The 25,028-nt window shown below is 40.5% G+C and overlaps 3 protein-coding genes across 6 annotated transcripts; 1 reads left to right on the forward strand and 2 right to left on the reverse strand.

Annotated features, from left to right (window-relative positions):
• Positions 1–1,374: 1,374 nt before the first annotated feature.
• Positions 1,375–9,967, reverse strand: tpx2 (TPX2 microtubule nucleation factor). 3 transcript variants are annotated; one of them, XM_007575450.2, is made up of 17 exons: positions 9,863–9,967; positions 9,434–9,569; positions 7,661–7,780; positions 7,460–7,556; positions 7,296–7,358; positions 6,782–6,891; positions 6,562–6,710; positions 6,168–6,339; positions 4,696–4,834; positions 4,391–4,610; positions 4,200–4,295; positions 3,949–4,122; positions 3,722–3,868; positions 3,527–3,638; positions 3,199–3,365; positions 2,783–2,886; positions 1,375–2,583 (listed from the first exon to the last, which is right to left on the reverse strand). In XM_007575450.2, the coding sequence occupies exons 2-17, from the start codon at positions 9,543–9,545 to the stop codon at positions 2,520–2,522; spliced, it is 2,046 nt and encodes a 681-aa protein (XP_007575512.1). In that variant the 5' UTR covers positions 9,546–9,569; positions 9,863–9,967; the 3' UTR covers positions 1,375–2,519. The 3 variants fall into 3 exon arrangements, with proteins under 3 accessions (XP_007575512.1, XP_007575514.1, XP_007575515.1); XM_007575452.2 differs by having other exon boundaries at positions 9,434–9,564; positions 9,863–9,949; XM_007575453.2 differs by having other exon boundaries at positions 2,513–2,886.
• Positions 9,968–12,913: 2,946 nt separating this feature from the next.
• Positions 12,914–20,003, forward strand: LOC103154239 (rho-related GTP-binding protein RhoA-C). Of its 2 annotated transcripts, XM_007575454.2 has the most exons (5): positions 12,914–13,006; positions 14,233–14,388; positions 16,282–16,402; positions 16,480–16,610; positions 18,597–20,003. In XM_007575454.2, exons 2-5 carry the CDS (start codon positions 14,233–14,235, stop codon positions 18,768–18,770), a joined length of 582 nt encoding a protein of 193 aa, XP_007575516.1. In that variant the 5' UTR covers positions 12,914–13,006; the 3' UTR covers positions 18,771–20,003. The 2 variants fall into 2 exon arrangements, with proteins under 2 accessions (XP_007575516.1, XP_016518042.1); XM_016662556.1 differs by lacking the exons at positions 12,914–13,006; positions 14,233–14,388 and adding an exon at positions 16,038–16,135.
• Positions 19,362–24,957, reverse strand: tpk2 (thiamin pyrophosphokinase 2). The gene is made up of 8 exons (XM_007575455.2): positions 24,819–24,957; positions 24,508–24,749; positions 23,585–23,648; positions 23,384–23,514; positions 22,857–22,975; positions 21,986–22,118; positions 21,819–21,915; positions 19,362–21,741 (listed from the first exon to the last, which is right to left on the reverse strand). Exons 1-8 carry the CDS (start codon positions 24,940–24,942, stop codon positions 21,695–21,697), a joined length of 957 nt encoding a protein of 318 aa, XP_007575517.2. The 5' UTR covers positions 24,943–24,957; the 3' UTR covers positions 19,362–21,694.
• Positions 24,958–25,028: the final 71 nt, after the last annotated feature.

The raw sequence follows: 25,028 nt of genomic DNA on the forward strand, positions 1-25,028 counted from the left end.
TTCATGAAGGCTTATTCATGTTCATGACAGGTGTTATGTCATGTTTATGACAGTGTCATGACAGTCTTATTCAACCCCCTTCAAATAAAGAGTTACAGTATTTTGAGACAAGAGGCTGTCCCTTGTGGTCAACTGCAGTATTGCATATAGGCCTGTTGCAATAACAAATTTCCTGGACAACACATTGTCCCAGAAATAATTGCAATGATGGATATTTCATGACCATATTCGAGTAATATAATGATAATAGTATTACATGTCCTGACTTCATACTGCAACCCATAAAATGATGTCATTCCCAGTTCTTCCTCAAAGTTGTAAAAGTAAATGGAACAAATGTTACCAGTCCACGTGCATCCTGGGAGTTGTAGGCCGCTGTAATGCAGGAGTTTACAATCAGTGATTAGATAGAAGCAGATATCCAATTTTAAACTGAAGATTTATCATTGATTCTCCAGGGACCACCGAGGCTCCAGCTTGGAGTGGATTTAACGAATAATTTTGTTCTCCTTTCAAGTAACTGATCATCCTCTCTGATGTTGATCTTGATAGCAACAATAGCTCACAGCAGGAGGTGAAGTATGTCTGGGTTTATGGATCACAATCAGATTCTCTCAGGAGAAAACCCTTCTTGCTTATTTTTTTTTAGATGCATTTAGTTTGATGTTGAGCTTTGCTTTAAACTGCAGCTGCTTAAATCACCAGTGCCTTTTTCTGTATCCTAGCTGTTTTACTGAAGTACTCCAAAGTAAGTTTATTTATTTTTTTATATGTTAGATGTGAAACAGCTGGACTACCTGCCTCCTTGCAGATGTTTGGAGTCAGAGCTGCAGTATGGAAATGATCTGTAACACTTTGTGTCTCATTAAAAGGTTGAATGTGTTTTATGGGAGAGATTTGAAGACAACTAGAATAAAGCGGGGAAGCAAAACATGCGTTTCAGGCTGCTCACTTTCCTCTTAAAAGCATCAACCTTAAAAGATAGAGTCAAATATTCATACTGGTGTTATTTATGCCAACATTAGTACATGTAGTGAGGGGAATAAAAGCTTTCCAAAACAAACCTGGTGATGTGGAAAAAGTAATTCTGCCTTATTAAATCAGAGGTTTTCCATGATGACAAAGCCTCACCCTGTTCTGAAGGAATTCTACCACTAGTTTTTTTTGTTTTCAACTCATCAGTTTGCTCAGGGTTACCAATGCATTTGGCCCTGGAATGCTCCAGTAAACCTCAGCAAAAACAATGGATTTTATTATTTTTTTTTTTTTACAAATGAAGACAGAATGGCTGTGAACCTTTGTAGGACATACAAAATTACTCCAGAAATGCCAGAACACCTAAAGCTTTTTATTTTTTTAATTTATTTTTAACAAAAAAAAAAAAAAATACAAACAAGCATTTTCACTTATTTCACAAAGGGACATTTGTATAGGTTCACTGCACAAAGTGAAATATTCCTAGACTTTATTTCTTGTAAGACTGCAGCTTACAGTTGAAATCAGAATCAGTTTTTATAGAACACACACACACACACACACACACACAATGTTTTCATAAAAAAGAAGGACTATACTGAGTTAGTGCAACTATGGCATTGACCTGTTAGAGACGGTCTGTGGGGAAAAACCGACTGAATGAGAGAACCAGAACCAGGAGATGACAGCCCAAACCATCACTGGTTATGGAAACTTCAAGCAACGTCAATTCTCTCTACTCTTCTTTCAGACTCCAATTTCCCAAATAAAATACAAATCATTTAGGCGTAGAGGCTCTTAATGTTTGTACTGCAGCCTCAGGCTTCTCCTTGTGAAGCTCCCCTTAGTTCTTGTGCAAATTCTTTGCTAGACTATCCTCTCATGGTTGTGGCTAGTGCACCTTTTTCCTTCTCCACTTTATAGGACTCCACCCATCCTCTTCCAACCCCTTCCCTCAGGGAAAGGGCGGAGGAGCATCCAGAGCAAGAGCACCAGACTCAGTTTTTACCCTTCAGTTGTCAGACTGCTAAATTCAAGCCGCATTTAATTCAGCTTTCTTGCATTTTAAGTAATATGTAGCATAAAGTAGCATTTCCCAACTTCAGCCAGGAAGGCACACTGCCCTGCATGTTTTAGATCTTTCCCTGCTTCAAGCACACAAGTTCAACTGATGACTGATTAATAAGCTGTTGAACTAATCAAGCATCTTATATTAGGGAAATATGCAAAACATGAAGAGTACTTGATTTATTTATTAGGCTTCTTGACCTGGGACCACAGTCTGAATTTTGTACCACAAACAAACAGATGTGAACTGTATGGCTGTTACAGGTTTGTTGCTGGACAGCAACATGTCTTGACGCCAAATTGAACTCAGCACTGTTTGTTTTGAGCCTGAGAAGAGTAAAGGCTGAATTATAGTCACGTGTTTAATGCATAGTCATTTGCATAATTGTGAGAAGCCACACAAGAATGTTGAGATGGAACACCAGATCATTTTTTGCCAGTTTTGTGTTCTGGAGTCAGTGACGCAGGCTAGGATTTCAAATAAAAGTTTTATTACAGGAATGTACTACATGTGGAAGTTTATGCCCACCCTTCAAAAACCTAAAAAAAAAGAAAAAAAATTTACCAAGAAACTCACTAGAAAGTCAAGATATGAGAGAAAAATTAATCACCAGCTGAAGCTGAGATCAAGTAGAACTATAAACAAAAGCGGTTTTCAGTCGCCTCATTGCAACAGTTAAAAACTGAAAACACATTTGTTGAGAATGTTGCTGTAAAAAGGGATCTTGCTGCTTGTTACCGGAAGCGTTTGGAGAAGTTTGGCGATTCTGGGACTGTGAGAGGAACGTCACTCTTCTTCACGGCGACAGGTTTATAGTGTCTGATGGGCTGAGCTTTGTGGACCTGAAGGCAGGAGGAAACGTCACATGGTAAAGTGGTTCAAAGGCAGATTTAATCTTCAATGATTCCTACAGTTAGAACCAGATCAGTTTGAAGCATGACAGAGATCTCTCCTAGTGGGGGATCAACATATTGCATTTTTGATGTGCACACTTGTGTTAACTCCAGTTTCTGTTCTTAAGTAGAACAGAATCAATGACAGTGAATGAACTGGAACCCAGTTTGCAAATGTTTGTGAAAGTCTTATTTAAAAATAATTAAAAAAAAAATTCCCAGTTTGAATCAACAAAATATGTCACCTAGACAGAAGCTCACCTGTTCTTGTCGCAGCCTGGCAATCTCCTCCCTCTCCCTCTGCTCTTCCTCCAGCCTCTGCTCTGCCTCCATGCGCGCCCTCAGCACCTCTTTTTCACCAATTAGACGCTCGTACTCCTGCCACTCTTGGGCTCTGCGCTCTGTGGCCAACTGGAAGGGCTCCACCACTGTGGAAGAATCAATGTTTTCTCAGGAGGTGCCCAGAATTAGCTTAGCAATAGGACCTCTCGTAGTCAGTTAAAGTAATGCCAAGTCAGCAGCTGTTGTAGTTGAACTACAAGCCCTAGTCATCAGCATCATTTCACTACAGGCTGGTTTGCAGTCTTACCCACTAACGTCCGGTTCTCCTTCTTAGGTCGAAACGGTTCTTTGTAAGTGACTGTGTTGGGCCTGGCTTTGAACGTAGACGCCTCCTCCTGCTGCTTCTGCTCCTCCTTCACCTGCAGGACACAGGACAAGTCAGTCGGCTAGGAGACTCTGCCACAAGTCTCAAGCACAGTCAGCCATAGGTGGCCAGTCCTACCATCTGCTCCCACTGCCTGTGTCTGCCTGCTCCTCGCTCGTCGATGTGGAGCCTGAAGGGTTCGGGCTTGGTGGGCTCCAGCTTCTTCTTCTCAGGGAGGACCACTGCGTTGAAGTCTGGCAGTGGCTGGGCCTTGAAGTGGGGCACCTGGAAGCAGCGCAGACACACCATGAGCTGTATGGACTCTGAAGGGCGACATTTCCAGTTCTGGATTAATGAAACCCCACCTCTTCGTTTTGCAACTCTGCCAGCCTCTTCTCCTTAAGAGCCTGTCTCTCCTTGTCCCTCTGCTCAAATGAGAAGGGACACACCTCCACCTGGTGGCTCTCGGGGAGCTGCGGCTGGAATGGAACCCCAAAGTGGGGGACGGAGACGGCTTTGACCGGTGAGGGTGGCTTTACCTGAACACAACAACAAGGTCACCAAACTGAAGTGACAGAGTAACAGGAGACCCAGAAAAGGGAGAGTCCTTCCTTACCTCCTCAACCTTGCGCTCCATACGAACCCTCTTCTTCAGGGCAAATGCTGGAGACTCTGGTACAGTCGGATACATTACCTTCTTCTCAGGTAAGCCCTGCCCACAGGAGAATGTCTGCTTTATAGACGCTTATAATGGTTTGAAGTTCTGAAGACAAGACTGTTCCAGATGAATCCTCTGGAGGGACTCACCACGACACCATCCAGGACCTTCTTGGGCAGGGGGTTTGCTTTGAAACTGTGAGGCTTCTCCCCATCCTGCGACTTCTTGTTCATCTGTCTCTCCTGAAGTCGTTTCTCTATCTCCAGCTCAAATCCTTCAGGTACTGTGGGCTCCTTCACCGCTGGCTTCCTCAGCTCCTCGGGGCCTTCCAAAATCTTCTTGTTCAGCTCCAGGGCTTTGATTTTAAACCTGAACACACGACGTTGTGAGAGGAGCTTAACGCCTTACAGAACTTCCAGCTCTAATGATGAGCTCTTTAGAGACGGGTTCTTACTTCTGAAGTTTCTCCAGCTCTTCTGCCTCCAGCTCTGCACTGCTCTTCACAGAAGGTTGGCGGCTTCTCTGTCGGGTCATCAGCTGGGGGGAGTGAGGCTGGGTGAGGTGCAGGTGCTGACCCTTCAGCGGAGACGGCCCTGAGACAAGTCCAGGAAAGACTCAAAACCCAAGAAATGACAATATTTCCATCTAGAGTTGGTTGACATGGTGGAAAAACGAATGGCAGTACAAGGGTTTCATGTCAGCCGACAATTCGTTTTTGGTTTTGCGCATCTGAATTACTGCCAAACTGATGATGTGACCTTTCCTGTTTTAACAGTTTCCTCTCAAGCGCCTGTTCTCATCTTCTTTCACACCACAATGTTTTTTTATCATTTTGAAGCAGTTATGAGGCACACTGTTAAAATGTTCTGAAAATGCTGCTGTACAAGTTACTCAACATATTGTTGCTAGGTAACCAAATAGTGAGTGATGCCACCCACCTTGCTAAGATGGTTGTGAGAAGTTGAGCAGTTAACACCATTCCTCTGCCTACACTCCAAAATACCGTGAGGTTCTGGTTCAGAGTTCAATATTATTGAATATTCTACCCGATTTATTATCCATTGATATTGATCGCATGTCTATTGTCATTTATATTGCTAGATTGATGGAAATGGGACTGGACAATAAATCAATGAGTCTAGGATTAGTGTTTCCATTAGTATTTTGTTTTGAACTGCTGGCTTGCACCAAGACAGTTCTGAGTTCAAATCCTAGCTTGTGGTTTCTCTCTATAGGGTTGCCATGCTCTCCCAAAGAATGCATGGGATTCCTCCCACAGTGAAAGGGTTAGGTCATCTGGTGGTTCTAAATTGCCCCTCAGGTGTAAGTGTATCGTTAGTTCTGCATGTCACCCTGTGATGGACTGCTAATCTTTCCAGGGCGTACCCCACCTCACATCCAGTGATCCCTGGAGATTGGCGCTGGCTCTACCTTGACCAGCATTGGGGTGTAACCACACCCAAAACTTGACACAAGGTAGAGTTCACGAGAATATTTTAACATCTCTCAATAGAAAAGGTCAAGGTTTCCCAAAACATCCATCCATTGAACTCGGGTCAACTCACAGAAGGAATGATTGGAATAAAAGTTGCTTTCTGAAGACATTTTCTGCCATTTGTAAGCATGAAAAATCTTAAATCTGACTTTAAACAAAAAATATATATACATTTTATATCCAGTCTCAACCCCCAGGTCAACTCTGTCTGAACCATCATTCATTTCCTTTTAAAAAGATCCTAAGCTTAAGATGTGAACCACTAATGACTTTTTAGATGATGGCTCCAGCCATTGGCATGGAAACAGGTTCCATCTCCAACAATATTGGAGCACAGTAAGTGAGGAGCAGGTTTCCAACTAACATGAAAGCATCAAGAACATCTCAGCTCCAAGCTTCAGACTACAGACACACCACTGAAGTTGCTTCACCTCTCTCTTGAGTCCTGCGGCTGCGCAGATGGTAACGGGTGGGGGTCCTCTTCTGGAACTGCTCTATCTGCTGAGCCATTGAAACATAGACACCAGGCCCCTCCTTACAGTTTTTGTGGCCTGCTGACAGGTTGAACGGTTTGGGCACCGTGGCTCCTTTCCTCGCCTTGGCCTTTAAAAACGAACATTAACAAATCAGTTGAAGTGTGTTGTCAGCTTGTAGCCCCAATACAATGACTTCAATCAAAGAACAATCTCAGGTGATAAGCCAACAGGTCTGCACTTCTGTCCTCCGACTTCTGCTAACTTGGATGTCCTGCTTCAGAACAGGACGATGTTCTGAAGCAATCAGATGTGTATGCATTGATGTGTGTGTGTGGGAGGGGTCACTCACAGGGGAGGAGGGCTGTCGTAGCTGACTGATGAAATCCACCTCCTTCTGCGAGGCATTTGATGAGGCAGGTGCTTTAATGCGGGAGTCTGTGTTGAAGCGGAAGTCTTTAGGCACAGTTACAGACGTCAACATCTTCTTTGGTGGAGGATCTGAAAAGAGAGGCTGTTGAAATTTCTCAAACACTTGTTGTCCGTTGCAGCATAGAGTCGTCTTTACTCACTGCCAGCCAGAGCAGCTTTGTAGCTGGCCTCGTTTTTCCTGCGATGCAGAGCGACTTCCCTCTGCAGGCTCCTGATGCGTTCCAACTCCAGCTCCTCAGAGCTGCTCAGCCTGTGTGGACAAAGTAAACGTTCCTGACTGTTGTATATTCAGCCTGTTATTTAAATGGACAGCTTGTAGTTTGTGTAATGCAGCAGATACAACATTCCATCAGGTGTTTGTTAATTGCTGCCACTAGTCTAAAAGAGCCGAGTGTGAGGGTTGCTCTGTGAGGCTCAATCTTAGAAACTGCAGATCAGAGGAGGAGCCATGTCTGGAAGGCAGCACTAGGTTCATCCAGACATTTTGCACAGCTGAGTGGTTCCAATGGAGATAAAAGGATTTCTCAAGAATACATGAAAGAGTCAAAGAAACTAAGAAGAATAAAACTTACTCAGAAAAATAAAAATAAAGGTTTGTTGGTCATTTGAGATTTTCTTTTTAGGAAAATGTAATAATTTCAGGTGTTTTCTTACCCTTTTGGTTTCTTTAAAGGAGGAGCAGCTGAACTGCAGCTCATCTCTTTACGTTTTGAAATCCTGAAATATAATGCAGGTCACAGTTTCGATCTTTAACGCTATATGTAACACAAACACAACACACAATAATCCTTTACTAAAAATTCCTGAATAAACTGTACCTGCGTTCTTTGACAGGCTCTCTCTTCGCCTGGCCTGATTTTTGGGTCTCCTTGGAGCCGACCATGTTTGACGAGACACATTTAGCTTGGCTTTGACCTGAAACAAAGCGATCACTCATACGTTTCCATTCAGCCTTTAGAGATCTTTTATTCCTACTGATACAATTCTAATCTTGTTGACAAGCGTACAGAAGCACTGACCAGATTCCACATCTTTCTCAACTTTATCCCCATAAGCTCCAGAACGATCAGCCTCCATGAACTGCTGGTCTGGTCTTGCAGGGGTGAGAAGTTGAGGACCTGGTCCGTCAGCACGTGTGTCTGTTCAAGACAGTCCAAAGAGTGTTACAGTGAAGTGGAGTTAAGATTTGTAAAACCTCCCTCACACACACACACACACACAAAAACCCCCTCTTGCATAAAGACAAGAATTAGCCACAGCTTTTACTTCACCTCACTTTTTAGTGGGGAGGATTCTGCTATGACTAGAGAAATTGGGGCTCCAACAATTAATCAGATTAAACATAAATGATGAAAATCATCAACTAATTTAGAAATCAATTAGTTGTTAACTAGAAAATACAAACTCTAAAATACAACCGTTTTCTGAAAGAACATACTCAACAGTAATTAAGCCAAAAGACATTTGGTATTTAATGCAGAAAATAAAAAAAAATAAAAAACACTGTAAATAGTTTCTACCCAGGACTCCTTGTGTGGCAGTTTTACCTTCACTTGGTTCAAATTCTGTAAAACTCTCCCATCTTGTGCTGTCCAGTTATCAGTTGTTATATACATAATCACAACCTCAGTCCAACACTGTATTTGATGTTGCACAGAAACAGTTTACTTAAGCATTTACTGTAGATGCATCCTTTGCTACTAATGATCAAGTACATGCTGGAGGAATGCAGGAAATAAAATGCTCATTTTCTTATTCAGAAAAGGGAATTGAGTTGTTCATTTGTATTTTATTGACATTTTGTAAATTAATCCTTCATTTACTCAGAAAAATCTCTTGAGACTCATTGTCTAATTTACAAGAGGTCTGTTACATATAACATAACATAAAAACAATACAATCTACTTAATTCTAAAAATCATCATACCTCAATAGAAAAGTTTGCACTGATACAAGTGCTTGCAAACATAAATAATCTTAAATTTTTAAATAAAATCTACAGAATGTAGCAATTTTTTAGCTGACTAATCAACAGAATAGTCGACAAAATTATCCATTGTTAATCATTATCAGCAAGAACAATTATACGAAAATGGGAACAAGTTATCTCTGCAAGATATGGAGGAGGATTAGGACCACTGAAAAAATAAAAATAAAGTTAAATCACACATGTTCCTCAGGAAAGTTAGTTAATATGCTTTAAGGTCAGATTTTTTTTCTCGACAAGACAGACGACCTAAATTGTATTTTTTCTTTCCATCAAGTTCTCCTGAACAGAAACAAGTGACTCCTTACAGAAGGAGTCACTTAAAAAGGTAGTGTGGTTGCTTGGAAGAAAAATTAGCCAGGCCCAACGAAACCCCCTCCCCCGAATCTGCCCTAAAGCCACCACAACACTGAAGCAGCAGCAACACCACATGTATCCAAAATTAACAGCTTTTGTATATATACACACCACTCTGCTGACAGATTATGGATCTTGTACAACATTAGAGTTAGAATGTTTAGAGTTTTAAATTGTCTCCTTTGAATCCGTCCACTTATCTAGGAAACGTGTTTGAATGTTCAAGACAATGCAGACGGCATCACGTTTCTGAAAACCCTCCCTCTGCATAGGAAAGTTTTATCCAATTTAAAGAAGTTGGATTTAAAATGTTTAGCATCTCCACCACCCATTTCAGCTGAAACAGGAAGTGGCAAATTATAGAAACAAAGCAACAAAGGGTTTCCAAACGTAAACAGAGAGCTAAATTAGAATCGATGCTGGATTCAGGAGTTTCGTAGACACTTACCAAACCAATGGTCGTCGGTTTCTGCATCTAAAAGCTCCTTGAAGTCCACAACATGAGACGGGGCGTCAAAGTCGTAGCGCCCAGAAGTCTCCCCAGAGTCTGTGTCGGCCATAATCACTTCTCTCCAACAGCTACTCTAAAACAGTTCAATTCAATAGCGCTTCGTCAGCCTTAATGGAAAATTATTAGACCGAGTTAATAAATAACGATAAACAACTTTACATGTCAGCTTCTCTCCCCTCCCCCGGTTACCAAAACATGCTAGCAAAATACCCCAAAACGTAACATGTCCCCAATATTCAAAAAATTCAACTCAAAGTACCGCCTAATTGTAACCGGGCCATTGGAGCAAGCGTCAAACTGGTAAGAATATCCCAAAACTATATTAAGATAACTTATTCATTCTCAGAAACGATCCGAAGAACTCACCGTGTTGATCTATTCCTCAGTATCACTGTATTAAAACGCAACCGTCGGGCTGAGAGGTTAACGTTTAAAAAGACCGGTCCATTTCAAACCAGCCAATGGCTGTCAGCGTAAGTCATCAACTCGATGCTCATTGGTTTATACAAAAACGTATTACGTAGAGAATTCCACGCACAAAACGTCATAGGTCCAGCCAACTTTCACTGAAATACTTGTTTATATAAACATATTTTCTCAATAAGAGACGGCAAAGAATAAAAATAAAACTGCCATCTAGAGTCTTTGAATCATATTTTAAGCGATGATTTTTTTTTTCTATAAAACTGACTACATTTTCTCAGACAACTAACAAATTTAAATAACTTTATGCAACTGATCATTCATAACTTTCTTACTATAGTGCACCACAGAAGAAATTACAAAAACGTTCATTTTAATTTCTTCTAAAGTAAGAATTACTATCACTTTTACTGTTAAACTGATTAGAAGCTCCACTGCTTTGCTAAACTTTATAAGTTCAACTTGATATTGTTACTTTCATTGGATTATTTTAGTGGTAGAGCAGTACAAACTGAGGGAATGACGAAAAGATGATGTCCTTCAGTTAACATGTTGTACAATAGAATAAAATAATATACAAGATGTGTATATGGCCAGGATGGAGAGATCAGATTGTGTATTGAAACAAAAGCCAAGCATCGGGGTTGGCATGCCACAACAATGTCTCAATAACGTGTCATGTACAATCAATTACAGCTTGACAACAGCATCTCATTCTGTTCACAAGTCAGTCTATTCTTGATTAACACAGATCGCTACAAGAGATCTTTCCTGACAACAGTCATCCTTATCTACAGTAACTCTGAAGAACTCAGATTAAACATTTAGTTTCTCTTTGGGATCAATAAAGTATTTTTTTAATTTAAATTTAAAGGGCAAATTGCAGATCATTAAGTTCTGGGGTACAAAGTTACAAGCCTCTAAACAGCAACTCAGCTGATCCCAGAGGCTTTCTAAAGGGATTTGGATCTGTAGAAAATGTGGACCACTCCATTTGAGGTACCCCCAGACTACATGTGCCGAACCCTAATGAGGCGATTGTATTGAACTGGAACCATTCTGGTCCATGAAGACAAAATTAGGCCTGTGTTGTTCATGCAGGGGCACAATGACCGGGTTAATGATATTATTCAGAAAGTGTGGGATTGACACTAACATTCAAAAAGTATTGGATAGGTCTGTTTTGACTAGATACACCTTCCCGTATGGTTACACTACGACCACTAAAGGCTCATCTGACGTCATTTCTTTCCAACAATCAGTCATTGGAAAGAAACATAGCATAACGCTCTCCTTGATGTCTCCAACATTGATGATAGCCATCATTCCTGGTCAACACACAACACAACACAACACAACACAACACAACACTGAGGCCCATTGGTCCCCTGTCAACCATAAATGCTCAGTTAAAAAAGTCGAAGTATTTCACCATAAGGGAACTTTGGATTAACTGATCAGTAAATCTTGCATGGCTGATTAGTACGTCATGCAAAACGATGACGCTCGTGTCTGGTGGTGTGATCAAGGATATGTTGCAGTTTGTCTAGGATGCAGACAGTGATGATGTAAACAGGTTGAATGGTTTGGATACCTCTGACCTCCCTTAAATGCACCTGAAGTTGGCTGCCGTTTATCATCCAGCTTTGCAAGCTACTGCTCACAATGAAACCCGACAGATGATGACTCCATTCAGCCAAAGAAAATCCACTTCTATGCTTTTCTGTAACTCTTCCATTTTCTCTGTGTCTCTGTTGCAACCTGCTGATGACACTTTGTGACATTCTGAGCTCAGAGGCCACTTCCCTCTGAGAACATCCTGTCTGATGCCTCGCAACGTTGAGCTACTGTTAATCAGTTGTTAGGTGTTGCCTTTGTCTCATTGTGTCAAAATGTGAACAGCATGATGAGGACTGTCTTAACACCGATTCTGATTGAACCAGGAAATTTATGGGCGATTCATAGATCAAACACTCGTGACTTTTGTTGTTAACCTCTTTGTTAAAGAGCAAGTTGTGCAAAAAAGTACCGACACACTGAACAGTTGGACATGTGCGATAAAAAGTAACTTTAAATTCACCTTTTTGAGGTTATTGTGCATGTTAGGTTCATCCTGAAATTTCCCCCAAAAGCCAAATAACTAACATTTTGTACATATAATACATAATCATAATACACAGCAATAATATAAATAGAATATAATAATGTAAGAATTGTTGTGGTAAACGGACCTGGGTGGTGCACAGGAGGAAAAATGGGTTTACTTCAACAGTTCTCATGGTTTTCAGTTTAACTTAAATAACCATGGCACTTTTCATCTTTATAACAGTCTGAACGAAGGATTGAGGAAGCTAAATAAAAGAGTGACCAGTGTGTAAATGTCCTAAAGATTTCACTTTGAGAGAATGGTGAAACTTTATTCTGTGACTTGATCCTAAAGGCAACTTCACATGATGCCACACAAGTCTGAGGTCCAGCAAATTTTACTTGAACTTGGAAAGAAAAAACACATGGCTGGCACTGCCATGAGATTAATGGAAAGCTGTTCATGTATCAGTGGGTTGGATTTCTTATCACGGGTCTAGGAATCAACCCGGAGAACTACACAAAAAACTCAAAAATATAAATTAAATCTTGTTGAGGTTCAGTTGAAATCTAATTCTATTGTACACAATCAAGCTGCGTTTACATTCAGAACAGTCAGACTGTAACAAATCGCTTAATTCAACCAAGTTTGTGCAATTTTTTTGCATTTTTGTACAATCCAGCAGTGATTTACCAACTCAATATAGCAACTTTAGTGCTTTTTGTTGTTGTTTTCAAGCAGTAAAAAATTACCTAACGTATTAGTAGGCAGGTGGAAAAACTGACGAGTGAAAATTAGAATAGGATAAAGTAAAACAAAATAAAGTTTTGTTAGCTTACGGAAAACTTGATGATCAGAATCCATGCCTCTGGATGGTCAGTTTACCTGTCAGTCTAGATTTATCGGCGTCCCATTGGGTGGAAGACTAAATTGTGGGCAGGGAATTTGATTACGCATCACCGGGGCGGGACTATTGTGTCCAACAGGAAAACTACAGAAAGGCAAGTATCTCACCTAAAACCATCGAACTTCTCATAATTTATTGACCAGAACCACTCTTTACTCGGGCGCTTTGTACACCAGAACAGCAGCTAGAGTCAGACGCTTTTAAATGAGTTTGTTTTCACTTCAGGAAAAGGCCAGCTTCTGCCGAACAACTACCCAAAGTTAACAGGCTAACAGTTAGCTTCTTGTGATTGCCTGACACTTCCGTAAAGAACACAGAAATAGTACTGAACGTCATAGTCGCATTCAGGTCGGATTGAACTTTTTATTAAAATCCCAGCTGTCTTTGACTATAGAGACAAAAGACGACTGAGGAAGGTCTCACTACATGGCAGACTGCTGCATTTTCTGTTGCGCAAAATGACTTGACCGGTTAAAAACATGTTTCAGTATCCATGTAAGACATACCAGCTCAGTTCATTCCGGAAAACATCTTGTGTATTTTCATGCACAGAGAAACTGCCACTGAACTGAGCCCGTTTTAAGATAAGAAAAAATAAAATCTGATTTTTAAAGATATGTTGATCACGATTTACTTTGGAAGAAAAAAAAATTAAAAATGTATTTTTTTTTTTATCGCTGGTTACATGTAGTTACAAATCTATTGTTCAACTAATAATTGTTGTACAACATGAGTACAATATGACTTTAAATTAAGATTTCTAATTGAAATGATTGTATTGTTTTCCTACTTCAAAATCACTTCTGTGCAAAAGTCTCTATGTCAATTTCTGTAATAATATGTTAACAAGAATGGGGATAAACCCCAATAACGACCGACATCCTGGCTGCGCTTAGTTATCAGTGGAAAGACTCCAAACTACACAATAGCAAAAATAAAAAGCTATTTTTTAGTCACAGATCAGTCAGTTGGAGCACAAGCGGTAGCTCCAGACTTGTTCAGCTACCTTCAAATATTTTAGACACACTGCTGATATCCGCAAATGATAATCCAAATGAGTGGGAGCTGAAAATTATATTTCAGTGTGCAGAATTATTGATGAAGATTTAAAGAATAAATAAAAATATGACTGCTTACATACTAGATATATAACAAGACAGAATGTCAGTACATTTTATGTTAACACAAAAATGATTTGATAATCATCAGATTCATTTTCTATATTTGTAATACACGTAATCTGTCTTGTACATTCCCACTTTGCTGTAAACCATCCTGAACTTGGTGATCACAGTCACGTTTGTCTTGTGGTCTTACCAGATGGCTGCGATTAGAAAGAAACTGGTGATAGTGGGTGACGGAGCCTGTGGGAAGACATGTCTGCTCATAGTGTTCAGCAAAGATCAGTTCCCTGAGGTCTACGTTCCCACTGTGTTTGAGAACTACGTGGCAGACATCGAGGTGGATGGCAAACAGGTGAGCTAATGATTTGATAAAGTACGACGGCGTTCATATATTTTCAATTCAAAAGATACTCGATTTATCCCAAAGAGAAATGAAACGTTGTTATTACTCATAACATGCACGTTTCCACAAGGAGGGTGCTGTAGATGTTTGTCCTTTCTTGTAGATGACTTCATCATTGCGTCTCCAATCTGGTCTGTTGTCCAGGTTAACCCTCAGGGATTTATGCATCAACTCGAAGCATAAATACCTTCATTATTTTTAGCACCTTCATTATGTGGGATATCAGGACAACAGGTCCAGTCATAGAGGACCGATGGGTGTCCCTATCGTTGGGTCTGTCCAGACTTCCATCCTGCCGATCCTCTTTGTTCTTGAAACCTGTGATCTTCTTCATCCCTGACCACACATCTGTGATATTGTTTTGTTGGACCAGCTTCTTCCTGTATTCCTCTTTACTGGCTCTAATCTTGAGTGAAACTTGAGCATGCTCCTCAATAATTCCCCATTGTACTGTATGAACCAGGGAAACGGTACCAGTTTGGGTAACCCAAGATTGACTCTGGTTGGCGTCACTTTGGTTCCTTGATGCCTTCCTCCCGTTCTGGCACGTAATGAAGCCACTTCTTTATAGTTTCACTGAAGTCTCAACACTCAGCTTTGGGTCAAACTGCTGAGCAGCAGGTGAAAAACACAAAAATAAGAGGGAGGAAGGCGCTGGTTTGAGCTGGTTAGAAAGACGATAAAAAACATTTGAAAAGTTTTGAAACACAATAAAATATTAAATAGTGTACTGGTTATAAGTCTGAGAACAAACACACAAACCGTAGGATTCCCCATGTACACTCATAGTTAAATTAATAAGGACACGCTAATGACTATTCATGAATTTGTATCTCAATGTTAGTTGACATATACAAGTACATTTACCTATCAAGCTCCAGCGTAGTGTAGCATTTATCATGCTGCACTCATGTTAAAGTGAGGGAATCAATATTTAAAATAAAGAGAGGTTTATCAGAAGATAAAACTCAGTGAGGATCAGAGCTGATTTAACACACCAGAGACAGAAAAATAGAGCAAAAGGTGTTTTGTATTGTAGTTGGAAACATTATTTACAATATATACATAATAAACTTCCGTCAAATAACTGGTTCAATCTTCCATTAACCACAAACATTTCCAAATAAGCTGATGATTAAATTCATTCAGAAATGATGATAAAGATTCCACAAAAGTAGTAATAGTTCAGTTTAACCAGTTACCAATCCAAGAATCAACAGACTGAATCAGTCGTTAGCAGGTTTAGTTCAGTGTTTCACCTGCCTTACGTGTTTCAGGTGTTTCCCTTCTGCCACACCTGGATTGAATCTGTGGGTGATTAACATCCTTCTGCAGTTCTTGACAGCTGCAGAAGAGGTCATGCAATAGAGGCATATGTAAGCGTATGAGTAAGCACATCATAATAAAAAATGAAAAACAAGTTATTTCGAATGATTTAAAGCCCACCTGCAGCAGCCAGCCCTAAACTTCTTTGTCCTCCTCATGCTCTCCCAGACCAAACAGTGCGCACTGCCCTACTTTTAAAAACTCATGTCCCATGAAATCTTGCATGTTCAGCAATCAATTAATCTGCGTTAGACTCGGGTAATTGACATATCGCTCAGATCAGACAAAACACTTTTAAGGTCATGATGAAGACATGGAGGATCTCTGTTCTCTGATCACAAGGTGTACAAAATACCCAGATCCCAGATAAGTAAGTATGATTTAAAGGGCCTAAAGAGGCATGCTTCTTGATTTAAACAACCAGTGTCTGTCTTCAAACCCAAGGCTTGGACTAGTTTTTCCTGAAATGTTCAACAGAGCTTTACTCAGACAGCTGTGTTTGTTGTGTTGTCTCAGGTGGAGCTCGCTCTGTGGGACACTGCAGGTCAGGAGGATTACGACCGTCTCAGACCTCTCTCATATCCAGACACAGACGTCATTCTCATGTGCTTCTCCATCGACAGCCCCGACAGCTTAGGTATGACTTCTCAACTCGTTTGTTTCCTGGATTTCTCCGCTCCAAGTAAACCGCAATTCTCCTTGCTCCTCACGTAGAGAATATTCCCGAGAAATGGACTCCAGAGGTGAAGCATTTCTGTCCCAACGTGCCCATAATCCTGGTGGGAAATAAAAAAGATCTGCGGAACGATGAGCACACCCGCAGAGAGCTGGCCAAGATGAAACAGGTCGGTGAAGCTTTCACTTCATAAAGCTTCTGCTTGTCCAAATTTCAAATGTGTTCTACTCGGTGGGAACGGTTCAAACAACACATCGCCGTTCAATCGAAACGCAGCAACAAAAACATTTCACACTATGTGTCATGGATTATTGAAGTAATTTCATACAAAAGAGAAAATACCACATGAACAAAATTGTGACACTACACACACAGTGCAGAGTTGAAGTGTGGAGTCACATTATGTGCTTGCCTGGTGTAGAGTACGCCACTGGAAAGGGAGAAACCAGACAAAAGTCTACAAATCGTAGCTCCACAACTCTCCGAATGAAATGAACAGTATTTAAAATGTATGTTTTACTTTAATGGCTTAAAGCACGATGAACTGCCCGCCTCTAAAGAAAGTAAAGATCGACTCCAAAGCGTGGCTACATCAGTGTCAGATGGCAGCATCTGTTTCTCGAGCCAAAGTAGACTTCATGGGAGACGACTGGGTAGGAAAGCAAATGATCAAAAAGCCAGGCTGGAATTTGCCACAAAGCTTTTGGTAGAAAGTCCTTTGGACAGATTAGATAAAACAGGAGTTTCTTGGCAAGATATCAGCTCTGTGTTCACAGATATTACCAAAAAAATAGCCCCTGCTCTGAAACATGGAGTAGGCTTGGTTATGCTCTGGGGCTGCTTTGCTGCCACAGGGTGTCTTGAATCTGCAGGGTGCAATGAAATCTCAAGACCAAGGAAAACTCCGCAGAGAGAAATGTGTGGCCTGGTGTCAGAAAGCTTGGTCTCAGTCACAGGTCACAGGTCATGGGTATTCCATCAGGATAATGACCACAAACACACAGCTAGAAACAACTAAGAACGGATGAGACCAAAAACATTGGACTGTTCTGAATTATCCGTCTGTGAACCCTGATGTAAATCCTGTTGAACATCTGTCAAAGAATCTGAACATGCCGTCTTCAGACCTGAGACAGCTGAAGCAGTTTGTCGATGAGGAGTGGCTCAGAGTTCATGTGGACGGGGGCACAAGTCTCTCTGGAAGCAGTAGAGGTTGTTTGATTGCAGCGATTCCAGGTGCCATCATTTTTGTCCAAGCTGGTTTCATTAGTTATCTTTTTTTTATTAGTTTGTTGTTTTATAATTATTTTGTTTATTTTGTTGGTTAATTTTCAGTACATTATAACTTATTGTCTACAATTTTAAGGTATTCCAAAGCCATTTGGAGCCTTTTGTTCATTTCGTTCACCCACGTCTGTATATGCCGACACTGTACACCTTTTAGTAGACCTTAGCTTTTCTAATGCTCAAAGGATTCCAGGTCAGAATTAGGGTGTTTAATAAACAAACATGGCACTAAGTGTGTGTTCACACCAGTTGTGTTTAGTCCACCTTAAAGTCTAGAAAGTTCGGTTCATTTGAGGAGGTGTGAATGAACAATTAACCTCTGATGAGGAACAACAGAGCTAAACTCTGGCCAAATGCATATGTGGATGAAAGTGGATCAAAGACCACTCCAAAATTAGGAAGCTAACTACAGGAAGTGAGGGGCATTGTGGGTAAATACAACCAAAACAAACGCCTCGCGCTAGCAGGGGAAATGGCTCATGGTATTTTACCCAAGGGAAAAAAAAGAAAAACTCCAACTGCTAAAATCCAACGCTACTAAATTTCTCTTTACGTTTCATGACGGTAGAAGTTGCGCTCGGTGTTTGCTTTCTTCAGAGGTTTTCATGTTGTTTCCTTCAGTGGACTTTAGTGCAGCAGGGGTGCAAAAGGCTTTTCAGAGGGGCTGGTTTGTTTGACAAAGTGCAGTGTGAAAGTGAACCATACCAGCTGAACATGAAACACATTTGCAATTAACAGGTGAAAACTCCCTAAAAATGGTTTCCTAAATACTGGTAACTGCAGTGTGCCAAGTAACTTAATACTTTGATTCTTTTTGCTTTGACTGAATCAAATTTTTGTTTTTCTTCTTCATGTTTTATCCAACCAGGAACCAGTGAAGACGGAGGAGGGCAGGGACATGTCAAACCGGATCAATGCCTCTGGTTACCTGGAGTGCTCAGCCAAGACAAAAGATGGTGTGAGGGATGTTTTTGAGATGGCCACCAGAGCGGCGCTGCAGGCCAAGAAAAGAGGCAGGAAGAGTGGCTGCGCTCTGCTATAGAGAGTCCACTGCAGAGTCCGTGGTGGGAAGGGAAAGGCCAAGCATTGCTCCTGGGTCTGCTTTGTCACCAGAGCAGGCAGACTTCATTTGCTCTAACTGAGATGAGTCAAAAATATGTCGATGTCAGCCAAAGGGAAAAATTAACCAAGATTTAAAAAAAAAAAAGAAAAAGAAAAAAGAAAGGGAGAATTATGAACGTAAGGCTACATGTTTAGATATAAATTCACCATAAACATAAAAGAGAATATAAAAGAACACAGAGAGGGGAACATCTCAGATTGTTTCTGATTTTATTTGGCTAAGTTTTTTTTTTGAAAGAAAGTATCTTAATATGACATAAAGCATCTATAAAGTAGGTCACCATAATACTCCCACCTGATCTGTATGGGTTCATTTCGTATTCTCTAGGTTTCTTTATTTGGGCCTGAATTTCTGTTTTATAAAACTGTATTTGCTGGCTTTGCGTTTGGGCTTCAACACATAACCATGTTAATTCAGTTAGTTGAAATGATCTCGGCTACACAGTCACTCTACAGGAATAAAAATATGTTTTTATTCCTGTAAAAACATATTTTTTAAATGATCTTTTTGTTTTGTTCCTGTGTAAACACACAGCTCTTAGTTCAGCCGTTATGTTGTTTAGTGCAGAATCACATTCAGTTATTCAGCTAGAATTGTCCCTAGATACCATGCAAGCCTGTGTTTCAGAGTCAATTATAAACCCCCAAATTCTCCAAATGAAAGTCACACACGCATATATCTTTTAGTTATTACTGAGATATTTCTATGTGTATATTTTCTGGAAAAGGAGAAATAATTCTAGATATATCAAAACTAGTAAGCACATACTCTGAACTGTGTAGTGACAGCTTTTTGAATACTCCTCCGCTTCTTTTTCTGTATTTAAAGATGTCTAAAAATGGCAAATATCATCTAACTCGTGTATTAACCCGTTTATTTTGCTTGAGAACTAAATTGAATGGAATATTAAGACGTTGGGAGCAGTTTTAAGATGAGCCGGAGAGGCAGAGCTCTCCACGCTCTCTGGTCTCCTCCCATGTTGTCTCGGTGCTTTCGGTAAAATCTGTCTCCACAGTCGGCTGTTGCATTCTGCAGAAGCAGGGCTGTTTGTCGAATCACTTAGTTGTTACCTTTGTAGGCTTTTCATTTGCAACAGAACGACTTTCAACTTTGACAAACCCAGAAACGGGCAAACAAACAAACAAACAAACAGACAAACAAAAAAAAAAACCCTGTTGGTGTTTCTCAGGATCGTGTTGCACTGATGTGACTCCTGCTGTTCAGTGACAGATTCTGCTGAATTGCTGAAACTCATCTACTTTGTCGTTCTCCCGTTATTTAAAGTTGATCTTTTTAATTTCAGCTTACGTGTTTCCTGTCTGCAAGCTAACTCGCCGCCTCTTGGGTTTTCTGTTACTCTATGTGATATTCTACTGGCTTACCTTGTACTTTGCACAAATATTAAAAATTAGGTCAGTGTTGTGTACACTCTGGAAACATTCTGAATTGCACACAGCTCCTGAGGGATTTGTAAGACAGTTGTTCCTTTATACACAAAACCTTTCTTGAAACTTCTGCAGATTTTAATGTATTTTAAAGGAAATAAAGTCAACAGAGAAAGGCGCTGCGGCTGGTTCTCGTTTGATTTGTCAACAAGACGATTTCAAGTGAAGTGCTTCACAGTCAAAGATATTAATGTTTTCTGAAACGGTAACAGAGCTCTGTCATAAAAAGCGGATCAAGATGTGGGAAATCAGCTGAAGTGGTCTAGTTATTACCAGTTCCTGTTTTCCAGCGATTTAAGTGAAGACCACATTATTCGTTTACATCCAAACATGACAAACTGGCAAAAAACAAAGACCTGAAAAGATGTACAAATATGAAGTAAAATATTTTTCTATAAATATTTTCCACCCATTTGTCCCTGTGCCTTACAGAATATCCATGTTGAGAGGAGGCAACAGGTTTGATCCAGTTTTGAAGTAGAGAATGAAAGTGGCGTGATTGCCTTTACAGTGTCAAAATTGAAAGGAAATACTTTAAATCTGTGATATTGGTAAATATCAGTTATCAGCCCCAATTTTCATGTTTGTGCATCCATATTTAATAGGCTATCAAACAATTGTTGTGAAGCAGCTCATTGCAATACAGAGATTCCCTCATAAAACTTGCTAAGCCTGGTGATGGGGCACTGAGGCAGTTCACCAGCAGGCTGCCATGGTTCTGTATTAAAAAATTCTGTATTGACAGGAAATGTGAAGATGTACCTGGTTTACGTTACTGGAAGACCTTGTTGACTATGCTTATCACACATCTATAGTCTTAAAAACAACAAACACCTGGCTTTTAAACAGCTGGAACCAAAAAAACAAAAAACAGGAGCTCATTTCATTCAGATAATGTTAAACATTTATGATTTACAGTAACTTAAGAAGGCTGTCTGAAAAGAAGGACGAGTCATTTCAGAGATGAGGAGTGCTTTAAGAGATGACAAGAAGAAAAGGCTGAGGAGGAGAAAGGGGAGCTGGGTGAAGTCTGGTCCATAGGAGATCTTCCTCAGGTTAGGTTCTGCACCTAAGCGTTCCACCTTTAATTCCTTGTCGTACAGATTTGGAAGAATCCCTTAAATAATGAGCAAAATCCCAACTTCAATACAGCTTTCACCCATTATATAAACATCTTTGAGCACTGAGATTGTCCAGTAAAATTCTAACTAGAACCCATCTGATATTTTCTCTTTGTACGAAAGACTTCTGAGAGTTGAGGTAGGCCGGATCCGTCCCAGTTCTCACGCCCAGTCTGCTGTTGTCAAGTGACCAACTCCTCTAAATGCTCGGCTCTCGGTTACTGGAATCCAAGATGGCTTCTGCATTTACGGTTGACGTGAAAACTGCATCGTTGGTCTACAATGTTTGATGGAGTCCTGTTACAAACTCCTGATAGTACGGTTCTGAAATGAGAAGCATCGTCATGTGTCAAATATGTGGCTGGTTTCATTCATCGCAGCTGCCATTAACAGCCACAAACCTGTGTCCGGCTCGATGAGCGAGTGTCGAATGAGAAAGTCCAGGATGACCATGGCAGAGTTGGGCTTGAAGTCATCAGTGGCCAGCAGTCCCTTCACCTGAAACAAGACAAAGTGAGCTGAAGAGGATCTGGGAACTCTGGGAACGCTGGTAAATTGAAGACCTGACCTTCTCTATGGGCAGCAGGTAGAAATCCTGAACTTCTCCATCGCCTACGGAGGGCACAAAGTCCAGAGGAAGTTCTAAATCGAAGACAAACTGGCTCTCTGGGAACACCCCCTCCTCATCCTCATAGGTGTAGCTGCCGTGGGCATTCCAGTCAAAAGAGAGGGAGATTTTAAATGTGTGGGAACCTTCATGGAAGTAAGCTACTTGGATGATAAAAAAGGGAGAAATCCTGGCAGGAATACAGGATGTGTTTCTCAATGCTATGATGTAATCAAACTGACCCAGAATAGTTTAATCAAGTCAATTAATTCAGCTATATTCAGGATTTGCATGTAAACAGGCAAACATGTTTTTCTCTCAGAAAGACACCAGGTTGCCCACTGCACATTGGTGTGAGTGTGTGTTTTTGAGTATGAATGGGACTGGAGTGTAAAGCACTTTGAATGCAGTCTTCTAGCTGATCACCAATCTTTAAAAAGCTTCAGCTCCCAATTTGTATTTTGGCCCATGCAGATTGTTTTGTAAAAGTCACTAAATATAGTGACTAAGTTTGCAAAAATGGGGTCACTGTAGTTCACCCACGCATGTGCAGATGTGACCTCTGTCAGTCAGCCCCTCTCACTGTCAGCGGCTGATCTTCAGACCTTTGTGGAGGTGAATAAGATCAGTTTTTTGTGTTTTGGCCGATCATCACTCACCCAAAATTAAGGACTCTTCTTTAGTTTTTATTGGGGAAATCAGTCAAAGGGATGATGACATGAACTGATAACTCCTCTAGTTTACTGCCAATAATCAGTAATGATCCAACATTTAGACATAGCTACTCCTTTAACAATTTTTTTTCTGGGATTACTTGGAGATTAAAGCTGACCTTACAGTCGATACTGGACACGCCTTCGCAGCGATGTCTGCTGGGATACAAGCTTCCTCCGCACACTCTTTAATCAGAGTGTGTTTGATTCCAACATCAGCAGCCAGACCACCAGCCGCCTGGGAAAAGATACGAAGAGACTATTCAGTAGAAATTGAACGAGAGGAAAACGGCTTATTAATGAAATTCTAAAGTCTCTTTATCTCTATGCAAGATCTTAGTTAGTAACTGAAATATTTCCATTGTGAGTCTGTGGCGTGTTAGAATTATTTTTCAGGAGTTGGTACAGAAATGTTGAGTTTAGGTTGGGATAAAATAAATTTCCCAAATTTGAGCTACTTATTTTTTCCAAGACAAAATAATCAAGACCATAACCGTCACTATTCAAGTCAAATCCCCTCATCTTCAAACTTTGGCTCTGGATTTAGCATTAGGACTTAGTTATTATTACTTAATATGACTTAAATATTGACAAGCTTTTGGATCCAGCCATATTGATTGCCTTTTAAGTCTCCTTCTGCACCCACCATGTTGTCCAGCAGTCCAGGATAGGTCTGCTTGGTGATGGACCGTCGGGCTAGCCACATGCTGATCTCCCCGCTGCCATTCACGGTGTATCCATTAATATGAACTCCATACCGTTTAACACCAAAAAGACCTGCAGAACAAGAGCGCAGTCAGGTCATGCAGCAGCTGCAGGGTCTAAACCTTGGTGTGCTGAAACGTACTTGTGGCTGCTCTTTCCATCCACATCAGAGGCGCGTCACAGAATCTCGGTTTCACACTGTACCTCTGAAAAATATGACTGCTTTAGATTTGATTGTGTTATAAGGTGAATCAAACTAAGACTTTCCTGTTTAAGGTCACATAGGATGAGCCAGTGTGTTTGCTAAATGCCAAGATAATAAGATGAGATTGTGTCCTAAAAATAAACATGTTTTGGTGTGAAAAAGTCCTGTACTGACATAGACTAAACAGGCGCTCATAGAAGACAAAGCTATTACTCCAAAAGCAACAGAAAAGCCATAATGCAATTCCTCAATACACCCAGGGTTTTCCCCAGCGTATTACAAGCCTGGCGGGCCACCAGGCTTTACTTGCAGCCTGCTTAGCATTGCTTATTTATTTAAGTTTTTTTTTTCTTTATAGTTGGTGTTCGGGTATTAATCTTCCAATCTTTCAATAATACATAATTATCAAATGATATTTTCAAATTTCCTGTCAACTTTAAACATTTTTTAACTCAGAAATGTTTGACCAAAGTCATTCAGTTTAAAAAGCAATTCTACTAAATACAGAGGAAGTATATGCAAACTTATCTATTTAAAGATAGTTCTCACATTATTCCAATAATATGCAAATATAAATGGTACGGGCAATTCTGTCTGACCTAAAAGTTTACTCTGATTTAAAATTGGACCATGTGGGGAAAAAAAATAGGTTGCATACATTTCTGGTTTCAAATGGACATTTGGATTTTTTATATTTTAGACAGGTGAAAGTCATCACAGATCATATCAATTATCATTCCACATGTACTTGTAACTAAGAAACAACTTAGTTATTTCTTGTTTTATTCCAGTTTATAAAATAGTGATTATAAAATCCTCACGTGCAACTGCAATAATAATCAAGGTGTGTGAAGTCTGACCTCATCCCTCCATCCTCTGAGGCAGATCAGAGAGCTCTCATGTCTGAGGGCCTCTACAACATCATTCACCGCCTCTGACCTCTTCTCGTAGCAGTCGAGGCTGGGACAGAGGGAAACAGCGCCCTTTTGTGGCGGAAGGAACACGTCCGTGTATGGCGTGAGCAGTGAGGCTACATGGGGAGGAATCCAGCCAACCTGGGATCCGTCTATCTCAAACCTGAAGCAGCTGGACCTACTGGAACCTGTGAACACAGCTCTTTAAAAACGGACCCGTGTCGTAGAAGTGAATGTGTGGCGCTTCACTTGAATACCTGCTGAATAAAAGTTGTTCATTCGCCGAAGGAGCTGCAGTATTCTTTCGGACCAGGCGCTGGAAGCCATATTAAACCATATGTCAACATGTGTTACGTCAACAATCAGCTGTGCAGTGCGCATGTGCAGATGTGTTGGAGAAGCATACAGACTTTTCTTCTTCTTTTTCTTATGGCGATTGACAAGCAACGTATCAAATGGATTGCATT

This window comes from Poecilia formosa, unplaced genomic scaffold (assembly GCF_000485575.1).
Source record: "Poecilia formosa unplaced genomic scaffold, Poecilia_formosa-5.1.2 Scaffold377, whole genome shotgun sequence".
Classification (NCBI taxonomy): domain Eukaryota; kingdom Metazoa; phylum Chordata; class Actinopteri; order Cyprinodontiformes; family Poeciliidae; genus Poecilia; species Poecilia formosa.

Excerpts from the sequence above, each read along its gene's own strand:
- LOC103154239 (XM_007575454.2), top strand. The coding sequence starts at position 14,233 with ATGGCTGCGATTAGAAAGAAACTGGTGATAGTGGGTGACGGAGCCTGT. Across the intron at positions 16,403-16,479 it reads CGACAGCCCCGACAGCTTAG|AGAATATTCCCGAGAAATGG; the intron begins GTATGACTTCTC and ends CTCCTCACGTAG. Across the intron at positions 16,611-18,596 it reads AGCTGGCCAAGATGAAACAG|GAACCAGTGAAGACGGAGGA; the intron begins GTCGGTGAAGCT and ends TTATCCAACCAG.
- tpx2 (XM_007575450.2), bottom strand. The coding sequence starts at position 9,545 with ATGGCCGACACAGACTCTGGGGAGACTTCTGGGCGCTACGACTTTGAC. Across the intron at positions 6,892-7,295 it reads CCTTTAAAGAAACCAAAAGG|GCTGAGCAGCTCTGAGGAGC; the intron begins GTAAGAAAACAC and ends TTGTCCACACAG. Across the intron at positions 4,835-6,167 it reads CCGCAGGACTCAAGAGAGAG|GGCCGTCTCCGCTGAAGGGT; the intron begins GTGAAGCAACTT and ends GACTTGTCTCAG.
- tpk2 (XM_007575455.2), bottom strand. The coding sequence starts at position 24,942 with ATGCGCACTGCACAGCTGATTGTTGACGTAACACATGTTGACATATGG. Across the intron at positions 23,515-23,584 it reads GATGGAAAGAGCAGCCACAA|GTCTTTTTGGTGTTAAACGG; the intron begins GTACGTTTCAGC and ends CTTGTTCTGCAG. Across the intron at positions 21,742-21,818 it reads GCTCATCGAGCCGGACACAG|AACCGTACTATCAGGAGTTT; the intron begins GTTTGTGGCTGT and ends TTCTCATTTCAG.